This window comes from Melanaphis sacchari, unplaced genomic scaffold (genome assembly GCF_002803265.2).
Source record: "Melanaphis sacchari strain LSU unplaced genomic scaffold, SCAv2.0 Contig7_pilon_pilon, whole genome shotgun sequence".
NCBI lineage: Eukaryota > Metazoa > Arthropoda > Insecta > Hemiptera > Aphididae > Melanaphis > Melanaphis sacchari.
The window spans coordinates 4,446,837-4,460,470 of NW_020271560.1; the positions used below are offsets into that span (position 1 = coordinate 4,446,837).

A 13,634-nucleotide genomic window follows, 5' to 3' on the forward strand; every position below is an offset into this window, starting at 1 on the left:
ATTTCATAATTGTATACGTGGTATATATTATATTTTCTTTTTATTTACAATTATTTGTTTGTACCACGCGTCTGCTGATTGAAAATTGTTTTTGAAAAACTTTATTTATTTTTTCCATTTATAAGATATATTATATATTATCGTTATATTATGTTAAATGATCTCATTACTATATTGTAAAATACATTTTAATTATTAAATGTGTATAATATCGTAAGGATGACATTTTAGATGTAAAAGCATAATTGTAAGTTTTGCCATGTTCGATTTATAAAATACATTAATATTAATATAAGCCCACCTCTTTCATCGATGTATTAATAGTTTAAGATCATTTTTTAAATTTAAATTATAACGAATTTGAAACAATAAAATATATATTTTAATAAATAATAATATATCTGTCTTTTATAATATATTCCTAAGGAAGATTGAATAATTTTATAATAGAAATGAAATGAAATTAATTGTTACGATTAATAAACATAATATAATGACTACGAAAATACAATATTGTTACGGTCTACGTTGGATCAGCGCGGCGGTGGCAAGGTCCATCAGCTAGCGTAGTCTAACCTATATAGTTAAGTTGAAGACATTGAAGTGTGTAGTACAGTACCATCATACGAGTACTTTGTCAAAGAAATTACAGTGTTACAATAATGAATTTTTGAAAAATATTTTAGTGTAAATATAGTCAATGGTACAATATTTTAGTGTTCCCAAGCACATCCGAGTCATTAATTTTATAAAAATGTCTAAATAATTATACATATTTTATTCAACAATAAATAAGGTTATAACTTATATTACATTTTTTAAAACACTTATAATATAGGTAACGACGTAAAGTAATTAATAATTATATATATATGTGATTAATTATGCAATATTTGTTAAATGATGATTATGGTGAGGGAAGTAAAGCTTAATTTATGAAAGTGTATTCCTTAAAAATTTCAGAAATAATACATTTTTTGTTATTATCTTTATTATTTTTATAGAATTAATAAAAAATATAATTATTATTAGCCATGAGTATTTAAAATTAATGATACACGAGAACCAATACGATATTTATTTGGTATTTAATATTTAAAATAAACATAATTAATTCTAATTAACTAATTGTTCAATACGGCATTCAAATTACTCGCTCACAAAATAGAATCTTTACAGAATACAGTTGTATGCAATTGTCCTGTACAAGTTTAATCAATTAAGTTTAAAGTTACTTAATTAAAAAAAAAATATATACCTATTATCAAGTAAAAATGTTCTAGAATTATCTATTATGCGGCGTTTAGTCATGTGTATGTATTTAGGTACCTGTCCTTTACAGCTATTTGCTAATAATGAACCAATGAATAATGACATTTTATCATAAATAGTATACTTAAAAATATAAATACAAATATACTTAAAAAATAGTCTTCAAAACGTTTTGAAACATATTTTTATGGTCTGGAACTTAGAATGATCAGAAAAACCGAAAAAATCAACATCAAAAAACGTTGAATTTAATTTACTAGAACACTTTTAATAACTTGCATATACCTCTCCAGTCATATATTTTAAGAAGAAAACATATTTTTAATGTAATATTAACAAGTATATATTTATAAGAATTATACTTTTTTATAAGTTATAACTAACAATTATTAATTTAATTCTATTGACATAATTTTATCTATTACAATCTTTACTTACTACTTATATAAAATTGTAAGGGTTTTCTACGACCGCGTTAACCGAAAAAACTACTGAACCAATTTGGCTGAAATTTTTTATTGTTATACCTGCCAGTTTGCTAAAGGTTTTAGTAAGACTTTTGTTGATAAAAATAAGTATTAAATTCTTAAAAAATGAAAAAAACAAAGCTAGTTTTTGAGGCCTCTCTGCGAGGTTATTAATTATTAATCATTTATTTAAAGTCATTAATGCATTATTATAATAATTTATTTTAATTTTAATAATATTTTTTTTATAAATTCGATAAAATAATAATTAAACTTTGTAGTTTTAATAAAAATAAGTTATTAAAATAATATAACTATAAATGTGTGATTAAGATTTGTCCTGTATGTAGTAAAAACGAAATCAAATTTAAAGTCATGTATTTGAAATATTTCATGTTACCTTTGAAAATAAACACTTGTATACCTACTACAATTCATACTCAGAGAAAACGGTTTAACCATAGGCGTGCGTACGGGAGGGGAGATGTTAGGTGTGTCGTGTATCTACCGAAACTTTGTAATCGGAGCTCTTAAATTGAAATTTCCGAACAAGAGACCCGTATTAAAACTAATATTACTAAAATAAAATGTGATTTTTTTATAAAATGTATAATCAAGATATGTGTCTTTTTAGTTTACGAAAACCGAGAATCGCGCCCCATTAAAAATACTTCAAGACCCGTAGAATGGGAAAAGCTGGATTTGAGCAGTCATGTACCGTATGGCGTATAGTATAATATAATAATCATGTATGATGTGTATAGTTTTGTATAGTTTTTAGTACGGTCGTTACTCGTTGGTACCCATTTTCCCACATTTTTTTTTAAGTATTTTTATATCGAAGTAAAATAATATGGCGGTACTGTAAAATAGTCGTAAATACTAAATAGTAAATAGTGAATTTACTTTCGGAGTATCTGATTTTTGTGGGAAATGGGAATTGCCGTTATTATTAATGTTTGTAGCACGGTTAATGGTTATTTACTATAACCGTGGTTTGTAGTAAACAATGCAATCATTATTCATTGTTCTAAATACGATATATATTATACGTTTTGTTATTGGTCACACCGAATGGCGTCCTTGATAAGTGATAGTAGCGCGTAGTGATAAGAAGTTGATGTTTTTCAAAAAATGAGTTTTATTTACTAATTTACTCTTATAATTGTATAATTTCTACTTGTTATTGATTTTGGTTATTGTTATTTCATTTAGTTAGTATTTGAATCGTGTCGAACATCATGGTAGAAGTTTAAGAGAGATATCATTTAATCCTCGTTGACTTCGTTGTGGCAATGTCGATCGTTAATCATGGCTTCAAAAAAAGTATTGACTAAATGCAAATTTGAAGAAGGCGAAAAAGTACTGTGCTACGAGCCAGACCCTGCGAAAACTAAAGTCCTTTATGATTCTAAAGTAATTAAATATTCGTTTACTATACCACTTATAACATTTTAATAAACCATTTTTAAAATCCACGCATTCAGGTTTTAAAAGTAGTACCCGAAAAAGATGAACAAGGCCGCAAATTCTGCAAATTTCTCATTCATTTTCAAGTAAATATAATACGTTTATAATGTTTTACATTGTTTTATGCGTAAATGTATTTTTTAGGGATGGAATTCCACATGGGATCGATATGTAACTGATGAGTTCATATTGAAAGATACAGAAGAAAATCGCAAGCTTCAAAAAGAACTAGCTGAAGAAGCTCAACTTACGCCGTAAGTGTTACATGGTGATCTGACAGGATAGATAAGCAAAAAAAATTTATTGTTTCAGTGGTGGGAATTTATACAGAAAAGAACGAAAGAAAAGAGTAGTTAAACCAGAACCAAAACCAGTAGTAATAGAGCCAGCCACAATTCCTATAGATGATAAGTCTATGGTGGAAGACGAAAATGTACCAGTACCTATTGATACAATATTATTACCCAAAAGAAGGCTACCAGACCTTGAATTTCCAGATAATTTAAAATACCATACTGGTTATAATTGTTATTTAGCACACGAAAAGAATACAGTAAGAAATACTAATATTAAGTATAATTCGGTTTTATTGCTTATATTATTCTTTTATTACCTACTTAATATAATTCTAGTTGGTGCAGTTACCTTGTCAACCTAATGTAGTTACATTGCTTGAAAGTTACCTTAGGTATTTAGCAAGAAATAACTTCAGTGACAATAAAGCAACAAAAAAAAAACGTCAACCTGAAGTACTTGACAAAAAACAACTAGAAAAACGGTTAGCTTATATATATATTTTTTTTTACCATGAAATAGATCATATTATATGTTATAAAACATTCTTGACTAAATATTTAGTATTTAAATTTTTAATTTCTATCTGTTATTTGTAATATTTTAAATTTATAATCTGGTTTTGTTTTTTTTTTAAATATTTATAGTTACATCATTTGTGTAGAAGTATTAGATGGTCTGAGAATTTGTTTTAACACTTTCTTATTCAGAAAATTGTTGGTAAATGAAGATGAACAAGCTCAATATTATGAAGCGTTAAAAGTGACTCTTCAACCACCTGTTAACAATATTATTTCTCAGTATGATTGAATTATTACTTATTTAATTTAATAATTATTTTTCTACTACTGATTCATTAAATATTTTAATCATGTGTTTAGAAATGGTGAACAAGACTATAATAATGTACAAAATGGTGAAGAATTGGATAGCCACGAAAACAAAAATAATGTTAAAGGTAAAAATAAAAATAAAATTAATTTGCTACATTTTTAATGAAATATTATTTTTAAATGTTAATACTTTAATTATTAGTTAAACGGGAAAATACACGAAGTTCAACCAGTCAATATGCTAGCTCTCAACAAACTTGTTCAGATTGCAGGTATTTAATAGAATTTTATGTTTTATTCTAGTGTTTAATTTATGTGATATTATTTATAGTTTAACAAAACCTCAATGTTCAAAAATTGTAAAAGATATGTTTGAAAAAGCACGTGATGAGTATGTATCAAAAGCAGACTCATGGAAAGCTGTCCCTGACAGTGTGTATGATGAAGAAATAAAACAACCGGCTGTTATATATGGTGTATACCATCTTTTAAGGCTTTTGGGTATGTATTAATTTAAGAATTGACGTTAAATTTTATTTAAAAAAGTATTTTGGTAAGATTTTAAACAAACAAAAAAAAAACTTATTTTTAAGTTTATAAGACCTTAATATGTAAATATGTTATTACAAATTCAATGAACAAGAAAATATTGTTAATGATATTATTATTCACATCTTCATCTTTTAAATTGTTCATTAAAGTGATAGATGATTTAAAGTTTAAAATATTTGAAGTAAAGTGTATTTACATTTAACATTCAAGTTTATTTTTAATAATAATTGTTATTAAAGTACATTTTGATTGTAGGTTGATTTTGTTAAAAAAATAATATATTTTTTTTCAATTTCTAGAAAATTTACCAAAAATATTGGCTAAAACTGAAGTGGATGGTGAAAAACTTTCAATTGTATATTCATACAGTAACGGATTGCTAAAGTAAATATTTTTAACTTAATATATTTAAATAATTTAAATACTAAATATTAAAATAAATATTATTAGCTGTTTTATAATAAGTGATTTTTCATATATATGCATTTAAAGTTTGCCAAATTCATGTATTAGATAATTTACCATAAAACAAAATATATATTAGTTTTGATGTGGCGTAATAAATAATGATTTTGTATATAACAAAAAAAAAAAAAAAAAAATGATTTCTCCAATTTGACACACCTAAGACTGTTGTTCTTATTACATAGTAGTGTCTAAATTGGAACTGCACAGATATTTTATAACCTTGATTATTTACTTTCCCTGACTACCACCAATGAATTGAAGCAACACTATTTTGATTTTGATGATTGTAAAGGCTTTTAAATTTTAAACAATTTAGAATTCATTTATTATAGTTGATAACACCGTTTATCCATTATGTAGTATACATCAAATTAATGATCATTTTTTAACTTTGGTTTATAATTATGCTTAGAACTGCCTTGTTTCTAGTTCTAATCATAAACATTTTTCTTGAAATTAAATTTGCCAACAATAATTATTTAAGTCTATTTAATCCACTGTTGGTGGTAGATTCCAAAATAATTATTTATTTAATGGAAATAATACCACTTTTTTTTCACAATGTAAACAAATAAAAACATCATACTATTTATTTGAAAAATATATAGCAATCTAAAGAAATTATATTTGTATTAATATTTAATTGTCTTTTCAAATTAATTTTAAGTTGATCAATTTTTAGTTTAATTAATTAGAATATATTTTAGAAATATTATTTACAATATTAGTGTTAAGTTTTAAAAATATGACATTGAAAAATCTAAGATAATTTGAATGTGGCAAAAAATTGAAATTTTCAAATGTAATGTCAATATCTCCAGTAATATTATTTACTTGTATTTAACATGATTGTGCTTTATATAAGTTAATATATTTTTCTATATTTTTATAGATACCTCTCAACTCAAACTCATTTGTTTGGAATGCAGTATTATGTGAAAAACGAGATGGATGTTACAGTAAAATCAAGTGCTTCGATTCGAAATCATCGAAATCAAAAGAATATTTAAGTTTTTTTAAGACATCCTTTACATCTAAACATTGCATACCTATATATATATATATTTATATATAAATGTACAGATATCGAATATGTTAAATAACTGTAAGTTATTTATGAAAATAATAAGTTAAAGTATTTTAACTTATCTCTTTACCAACAACTATTATTCAGAAATTTTATAACTTTCGACTTTTTTATATGTATATAAATATTATTATCATCTGTGTATCAAGTATTATAATACATTATTAAAAAAATGTCATAGTATATTCGCAAAAAGGATAAAAATGCAATTAAATATAATATTTAAAAAAAAATAATTTATGGTTAATAAATGAAGGAGATTTTATCTATACCTAATTAATTCTTAAAGTTTAAACTTACATATTTATTGTTATTGTTTAGGTTAAATTACTTATTAATCTTTTTTTTTTTTTTAAATCATTTTTCATTTATTTATTTATATTAAAAAAAAAAACAAAAACAAAAACAAAAATAAATATAATATAATTGTATGAGGAATTAATGTTTATTTTATTTTCATTTATTAACTACGTTTTTCATCCGACTTCTCATATCCTTTAATGACACATAATTTTCTTGAACTTTTTCCATTTCCGATTTTATGACTGCGGCTTCGACTGTAGACTCTAAACATTTACAAAATTTTTCTTGAGCCATGCGTAGACTACCTGGAACGAGCACACCAAAACGTTTGATAGGATCGTCACCATCATTGTCATGTGCCAATTTGATGGTGTCAGAGTTCTCCTCGCGTACTACTTTCGAGCGAGCAATGTACGGGCCAGATGTTGGTAGCTGTAGATCGGATACACTACGATTGCCCATCACATACCTACTTTTGGCTAGGTGCACGCAACCATCACGTAAACAGTGTTCTAGTCGACCAATGCTCGAACAATACTCATCCATTAATTGTATCATTTGTAGACAAATCTCATCCAATTCATCGTCGATTTGCTTTACCGACCGCTCGTGACCCATTGTGGTGAGTTTCAAGTTCTATAAAATTTTATTATTTGGGCGTCGACGGCGGATCGAATGCTCAAAACCTCAAGTCATTATTAGTTGATCATTGTTTAGTGTTTACGACGGCTGTAATTACTAATTACTAATTTTGTGTAGAAAATTCGACAACAACTCTGTGAGATAAGATAACGATTTCACCACCCGTCATAATAATAATGATAACTGATAACTGAGAACCAGATGATAAAAAAAACTAGGTGGTATCTGTAGTTCCATAACACATTTGTTCCAAAAACGTTAGGATGTATAATATTATCATTATTATTTATTATAGGTGTTTTGTAAATACAAAATTATATTAATAGTATACTCCCATTTTATTGGTAAAAAATTCTTTACAAACAATATTATTTAATTAATTGGTTTTAATGCATGCAATAATATTATAATAGGGACAGTTAATGTATATAATACATGCGGTTTATTTTTGGAAAAAAATAGTTCAGCCGACCGCCGACCCCATTAAACAATAAGAAAGAAAATAAAGCAGTCAAAAAGATAACTACTTTGCTGTACAATATGTGACGAGACGTACCTACTTCGTCAGCTGTAATCGAGTGTTAAGCAGCCAATAATTGTATTCGATAAAAAATGATTCTGAGCAAAGATTGCTTAACTTTTTGATAACCAAGGTTATTTCTTTTTTTTTTGAACACAATGTTTCAAAAATTAATTTACGAAATATAATTGGTATAATATATTAATGAATTATTAAACTAAAATAAACCTATTATAATATTATTTACATACTTGAGCCCTCGCACGAGCTTGATCAGAGGGTCCATTATATGATATAGGTATATGTTATATTATAGGGGTGGCCAACATGAATAGGTTCGCAGGCCACGTAGATAAATACAATGATACCAAGAGCCAAAATGTTTATATAATTTGTTAATTTTTTATAAGCTATTACCTAAAAATTAAAATTCATAATAATATTAAGTAAATTTTAATTTTGTAAACAAGACGCGAGTCGCATCTGACAATGACGAGAGCCACATGCGGTTCCGCCTTTTTTATAAAGTCAAACAACTCAAACATAACCAGCTACAGGCGTGGATCCAAAACATATTTACGGAGGGGGGCATCTTGAACACAATTTCAGCCTAAATCTAATAAAAACAGTGTAAATTCTATGTAAGTTACTGGATAAATAATATTATTTAAATTAATAATTAAATAAATAAATAAATATTTAATAAGTATTAAATTTATAATGGTTTCTAATAATATAAAATAAAATAAAGTAAATGATTTATTTGTGATTACTGATTAGGGGCCCGGTTTTAATGCAAACAATTATAGGATATGAAGATATTTATGCATCAACAATAAATATATTGTTTGTGAATGATTTGTTAATCCATACAAATACTTTAAAAATTATATTGAATATTAATTAATTATTATGGAAAAATTGAAATGTCATTAAAAGGAATTATAGGTAAATTTGTAATTGTTTAACTGAGTTAAGTAAAAATGATTTTATTTAATATTTATAAAATATTAAACTTGTATCCAGTGGGTATTATAATTATTAATTATCAATAAATTGTAGAGCTTGTATTAAATTTTACTCAAATAGTCAAATATGCAATAAGATTAAATTAATTATAGTGATAGATGTTTCAACAGAAACAGAATCTATGTATCAGAAATGTTTATCATTTATATTTAATCAAAATTATTTTAAATGTATAAAAATAAATAAATAATTATGTAAAAAATCGGGCACTTATGACTTAAAATAAGTTGTTTGCTTAACACGTTGACTGCCACGAGCCCGCCGGCGACCTAACATGGATGTGTTAAAGTGGAGCCACTTAGGTTGCCGGCGACCTAAACTGAATTATTCTTCGTGGGCCGCTTAGGTTGCCGGCGGTTCAAACCTCTCATAGTATTCAATAAATTCTATATTTTGATGGCGTACAGATAAAAACTTAATAATAACACTATGGCGTACACAAGAGAGAAACAAATAAGTTAAAAAAAAAACAAAGTTATTTTTTAATTTTAAGTGTATTTCGAGTTTATTCTATATTTTACAAAAACTATTATTATTTATGGTCAGAAAAACATGATAAACAAATGAATGGGTTTGATGGACATGTGCTGCAAAACGTAGTGACCTTTTTTGTTTTATTTAATGCTTCTCTAAAACATACAAATACATTTTTTTATTAGTTTTTAAGTTATTTCATGAAGAAAATTAAATTGAAATTGCAACAAATAATTTTATTACCTAAATCCTTTTTCTTGTGATATTTTTTATAACACTCTGTACAACGTTTTCGTAGTTTCCTATTTCTTGCACACTTCTCTTCTGTTTCTTCAATTTTATGTTTAGGTGCTGCTGATCTTCTCTGATTTCCAGTAGTTTTAGGTGTGGACATTTCTTGTGCTAATTTCCGGCTGGTAGGTCTTAGGTTAAGCATTTTATCAATTAACGACTCGCGAAATTGTTTTACATTCATTTTTGAGTTGTAATATTTCATGTTATACATGATTTGAGCATTAATAACACTAGTATTAAGTAATATCTCAGTCATGACTTTATGATACCAACGGATACTTTTTCTGACTGGAGTAGAATAGGATGCGAGTTGGTCCGATAAATCAATACCAGCTTTTCCTGAATTGTAAAATAAAATGACATCAGGCTTCAAAATATTTTCTTTTTTCCGAGATTGTTTTCCCGTGTCTACAATATCTAATTTGTAACGTGTAGATAGTAAAAATATATCTCGTTTATCTTTAAATTTAGATACTACTATTCCATCTTCGTCTTCTTTTCCGAAAATTTCTCCTTTTTTTATTTTTTTTGTAATTACTTCTTTAGGTAAGTAACGGCGATTTTTCCTTAGTGTTCCTACTAAATGTGTTTTTTTCTTTAAAAGTTTTTTAGCGAGTGGAACAGAAGTATAAAAATTATCTGTAACAACTGTTCTACCTTCTTCTAGATATTTTTCGCATAACGACAGTACGATTGTTTCACCTAACGATTGACCAGCAATAGACTGTTTTCCTTCATAAATAATTATTTTAAATGTAAAACCGTTAACATCACATACTTTAAATAGTTTAACACCGTACTTATGTCGTTTGCTCGGAATGTATTGCCGAAATTTTAATCTTCCTCTGAAAGGGATCATAGACTCGTCTACAGCAATGATTTCTCCCGGTGTAAGTAAATGATCAAAATTGAAATTAATTTTATCGAGAATATTCCTTATTTTGTACAAACGATCGGATCTATCACTTGTTTCATTATCGGCAAAATGCCAGAATCGTAATATTAGTTCAAATTTATTTCTGCTCATTATTTTCGAAGCTACATTATTTTCATATCGTTCAGCCTTACTCCAATAATCAGAAATGGTCGGATATTTTACAACACCCATCCAAAGTAATAATCCAATAAATTTCGTCATATCCTCTAATGTTATGGGTTCCCATGAATGGAATCTACTACTTCGCGAAAGTCTAATACTTTTTAGATACTGTTCAGCATTTCTGTTAGTTTCCAAAACCATACAGTTAAGTATATCGTCAGTAAGAAATAATTTAAAATAATCATATGGTTCATTATTTACCAGTAATTCTTCAGGTAACGTGCGATTGTTTTCGTAAACAAAATATTTTTGGTAATTACCTGTAACAGGATACCAGTTTGATTATATATTATTATCATTATCCACATTAATTTGTACTGGAAGTGATTCGTGACCATCGAATTCATCATCACTATCAGATAGTTGAAAAAGAGGATCGTCATCGCTGTCATCAACACTTTCATCCGAAAATGAAAAATCTGAATCACTAAGTGCATCTTCGATCTGTTGTTGATCCATTGTAATAAAAAATAATACGCGTAATATAAAAATATTAAGAACGCACAATATGAAACGAGCACAAGAACGCGTCGCGATCGATAAACGATTAATAACAATAATAATTTCTTATACATTTATTATGGGCGCCGGCGACCAATCTGGCGTCATAGTTATAAGACATTATTACCACGCCAGTTGACCGCCGGCGACCAAACTATTTTTATTTTAAATTTGCATTATACAGGTCTTTCCGATTATAACACTATAATAAAAATTACAATTGGACTCTCCTATCTATAAATACACACACGAACATTATAGTAATGCTCTATTATTTATACCATGGCTCCACTATTACATATTCGTGTTAGGACGCCGGCGGTCTCGTGGCAGTCAACGTGTTAAAACATAAATGTGTCTAATAAATGCAATGATAATTATATATCTAGTTGTCTTGTATTGCCCAACTATGGTATTTTTAACTATGCTTTGTTTCAAATTACCCCCTGCGGTTTTTTTCAAGTGCTATCACGACCTGGGGTATTCACTTACAGCGAGTTTCATTGGTTCTAGTAAGAAATAAGAATATAAAATTATAATAATGTGTATTTATATATATATCGTATTATATAAATAACAAAATATTTCTGTGAATACTGTAGAACAGTAAAATTAGATTTAGATCCCTAGTAATGAGTAGTACCTATAAAGTAAAAATAAATAAAAAATGTTATTGTGTTCAGTGAAATTTATAATAACACAGAGTGGAATACTCGAACGACTGATTTTAAAAATAGATTTTCCCAGTAATAATTAAGATAAGAATTATCGCTAAATATTATTAATTCTAAAACATTACGTGCCATTTAATATTTAGTATTCATGGAACAGTGGAGTGGTGTACGACATGCTCGTCCGATAAAATTGTTTTATAAAAGTAATGACAATTACGTAGCTGCACTGCGTTTATTTCGTCTTCACTTTAATTTTAAGCGCCATGATTCGGTACCATCTGCTAAGGCTGTTAAAATATGGATTACTAACTTCGAAAAAATGTATTCCTGAAAGAAACCTGTACAAAAAAAAATCATTCGTCTACTTGAAAATGTATCACTTTTGGAAGTGTTACACCGTATAGTGAAAAATATACGAAGTAGGCTCGAGAAGAGATGGCCATCATCCTGAGGACATGATTTTTAAAAAAAATGGTTAGTAATTTACTTAATTATAATACATAATAATTCATTTTTATTCGTTTTTTTAAAAATTTTATTTATCTTTGAAAATTAGTTGTTTTAGTTCCTTACTCTGCAAAAAATGCATAAAAGTTTAGGAGTCCACTATTTTTTTTAACTACAGTAAAATAATTATCATATGGTTATTAATTGTTTAAAAAGTAGATTTCTCTAAACTGGAACATTAAAACGTTTATAAAAAAATAATTGACTTAAAAAATAGTGTTTTACGGTGAACTGACAATTGTAATAACTTATGTTTTATTGAATACTTTCAACTGATTATTTTTTTAAATTATTAATTGTCATCTGCATTACATTTAAATTAATTTTTAGATTTTTTTTTTAAATTTTGTATGTAAAATTAAGAAATTGAAAAATTTTCTATTTGATACTTAAAAAATTTAAAACAGCCATTTTATTGATACAATTTTTAAAACATTAAACATGTTAGCAACAATAAAAAAAAAAAAAATAAAAAATGTTCAGCAATTTATTTTTTACAATTTTTTTGAAGTTTGCATAATTTTATATTATTTTAAATAGATTTTCTGGATAATCGTTAATCACTGTAACACTGATAAACAAGAAATAAATTTTAATTTAAGCAAACTTTAAAATTTTTTTAAACATTATTGAGTCAATCTTAGTAAGTTTTGACACCAAAATTTTTTTTAAAATGGCTATATTGATTTTTATAAATATTAATTAGAAATTTTTAAAATTTTTAATTTTGCATAAAAAAGTTTAAAAAAATATGTAGCGAAGATGAGAATTGTCAATTAAAAAAAAAAAAATGAAAACGTTCAATAGAACAAAAGTTATTGCAATTGTTAGTTCATGATGAAATATTCTATATTTTTATATTTTATCGTTTAAATATAAAATATTTATGATTTTTTACTATAAATTTTTAAGTATTTCTATTTGCAAAAGAATATTATTTGATAATTATTAAAATAAATTAAAAAAATTTTTTATGTCAATAAATAGCTCAAAAATAGTTAAAGCATTTTGAAAATGTTATCATAAATAAAAAACTAAAAGTTAAACATTTGGTTATCAATTTCAAGTATCCACAGTTATTCGTTTTTGAAATATATTTAAAAAAACATAAATGAAATAATATGCTGAAATTTCATTGTATACCTATA

The 13,634-nt window shown here is 26.1% G+C and overlaps 3 protein-coding genes across 3 annotated transcripts; 1 reads left to right on the forward strand and 2 right to left on the reverse strand.

Annotated features, from left to right (window-relative positions):
• Window positions 1-2,873: 2,873 nt before the first annotated feature.
• Window positions 2,874-6,549, forward strand: LOC112601784 (male-specific lethal 3 homolog). Its single transcript, XM_025349562.1, has 11 exons — window positions 2,874-3,155; window positions 3,227-3,295; window positions 3,354-3,463; window positions 3,522-3,762; window positions 3,842-3,987; window positions 4,151-4,303; window positions 4,385-4,461; window positions 4,539-4,608; window positions 4,668-4,837; window positions 5,188-5,272; window positions 6,249-6,549. The coding sequence occupies exons 1-11, from the start codon at window positions 3,051-3,053 to the stop codon at window positions 6,364-6,366; spliced, it is 1,344 nt and encodes a 447-aa protein (XP_025205347.1). The 5' UTR covers window positions 2,874-3,050; the 3' UTR covers window positions 6,367-6,549.
• A 325-nt stretch (window positions 6,550-6,874) lies between these two features.
• LOC112601840 lies at window positions 6,875-7,530 on the reverse strand. The gene has a single exon (XM_025349656.1). It carries the CDS (start codon window positions 7,362-7,364, stop codon window positions 6,900-6,902), a length of 465 nt encoding a protein of 154 aa, XP_025205441.1. The 5' UTR covers window positions 7,365-7,530; the 3' UTR covers window positions 6,875-6,899.
• Window positions 7,531-9,443: 1,913 nt separating this feature from the next.
• On the reverse strand, window positions 9,444-11,263 carry LOC112601615 (piggyBac transposable element-derived protein 4-like). Its single transcript, XM_025349320.1, has 3 exons — window positions 11,140-11,263; window positions 9,655-11,064; window positions 9,444-9,566 (listed from the first exon to the last, which is right to left on the reverse strand). Exons 1-3 carry the CDS (start codon window positions 11,261-11,263, stop codon window positions 9,556-9,558), a joined length of 1,545 nt encoding a protein of 514 aa, XP_025205105.1. The 3' UTR covers window positions 9,444-9,555.
• Between the last annotated feature and the right edge of the window lie 2,371 nt (window positions 11,264-13,634).

Coding starts and splice junctions, on each gene's coding strand:
- LOC112601840 (XM_025349656.1), bottom strand. CDS start 7,364: ATGGGTCACGAGCGGTCGGTAAAGCAAATCGACGATGAATTGGATGAG.
- LOC112601784 (XM_025349562.1), top strand. CDS start 3,051: ATGGCTTCAAAAAAAGTATTGACTAAATGCAAATTTGAAGAAGGCGAA. Junction 3,763..3,841: donor TAGCACACGAAAAGAATACA/GTAAGAAATACT, acceptor ATATAATTCTAG/TTGGTGCAGTTACCTTGTCA. Junction 5,273..6,248: donor TACAGTAACGGATTGCTAAA/GTAAATATTTTT, acceptor ATATTTTTATAG/ATACCTCTCAACTCAAACTC.
- LOC112601615 (XM_025349320.1), bottom strand. CDS start 11,263: ATGGATCAACAACAGATCGAAGATGCACTTAGTGATTCAGATTTTTCA. Junction 11,065..11,139: donor TAGTGATGATGAATTCGATG/GTCACGAATCAC, acceptor ATCCTGTTACAG/GTAATTACCAAAAATATTTT.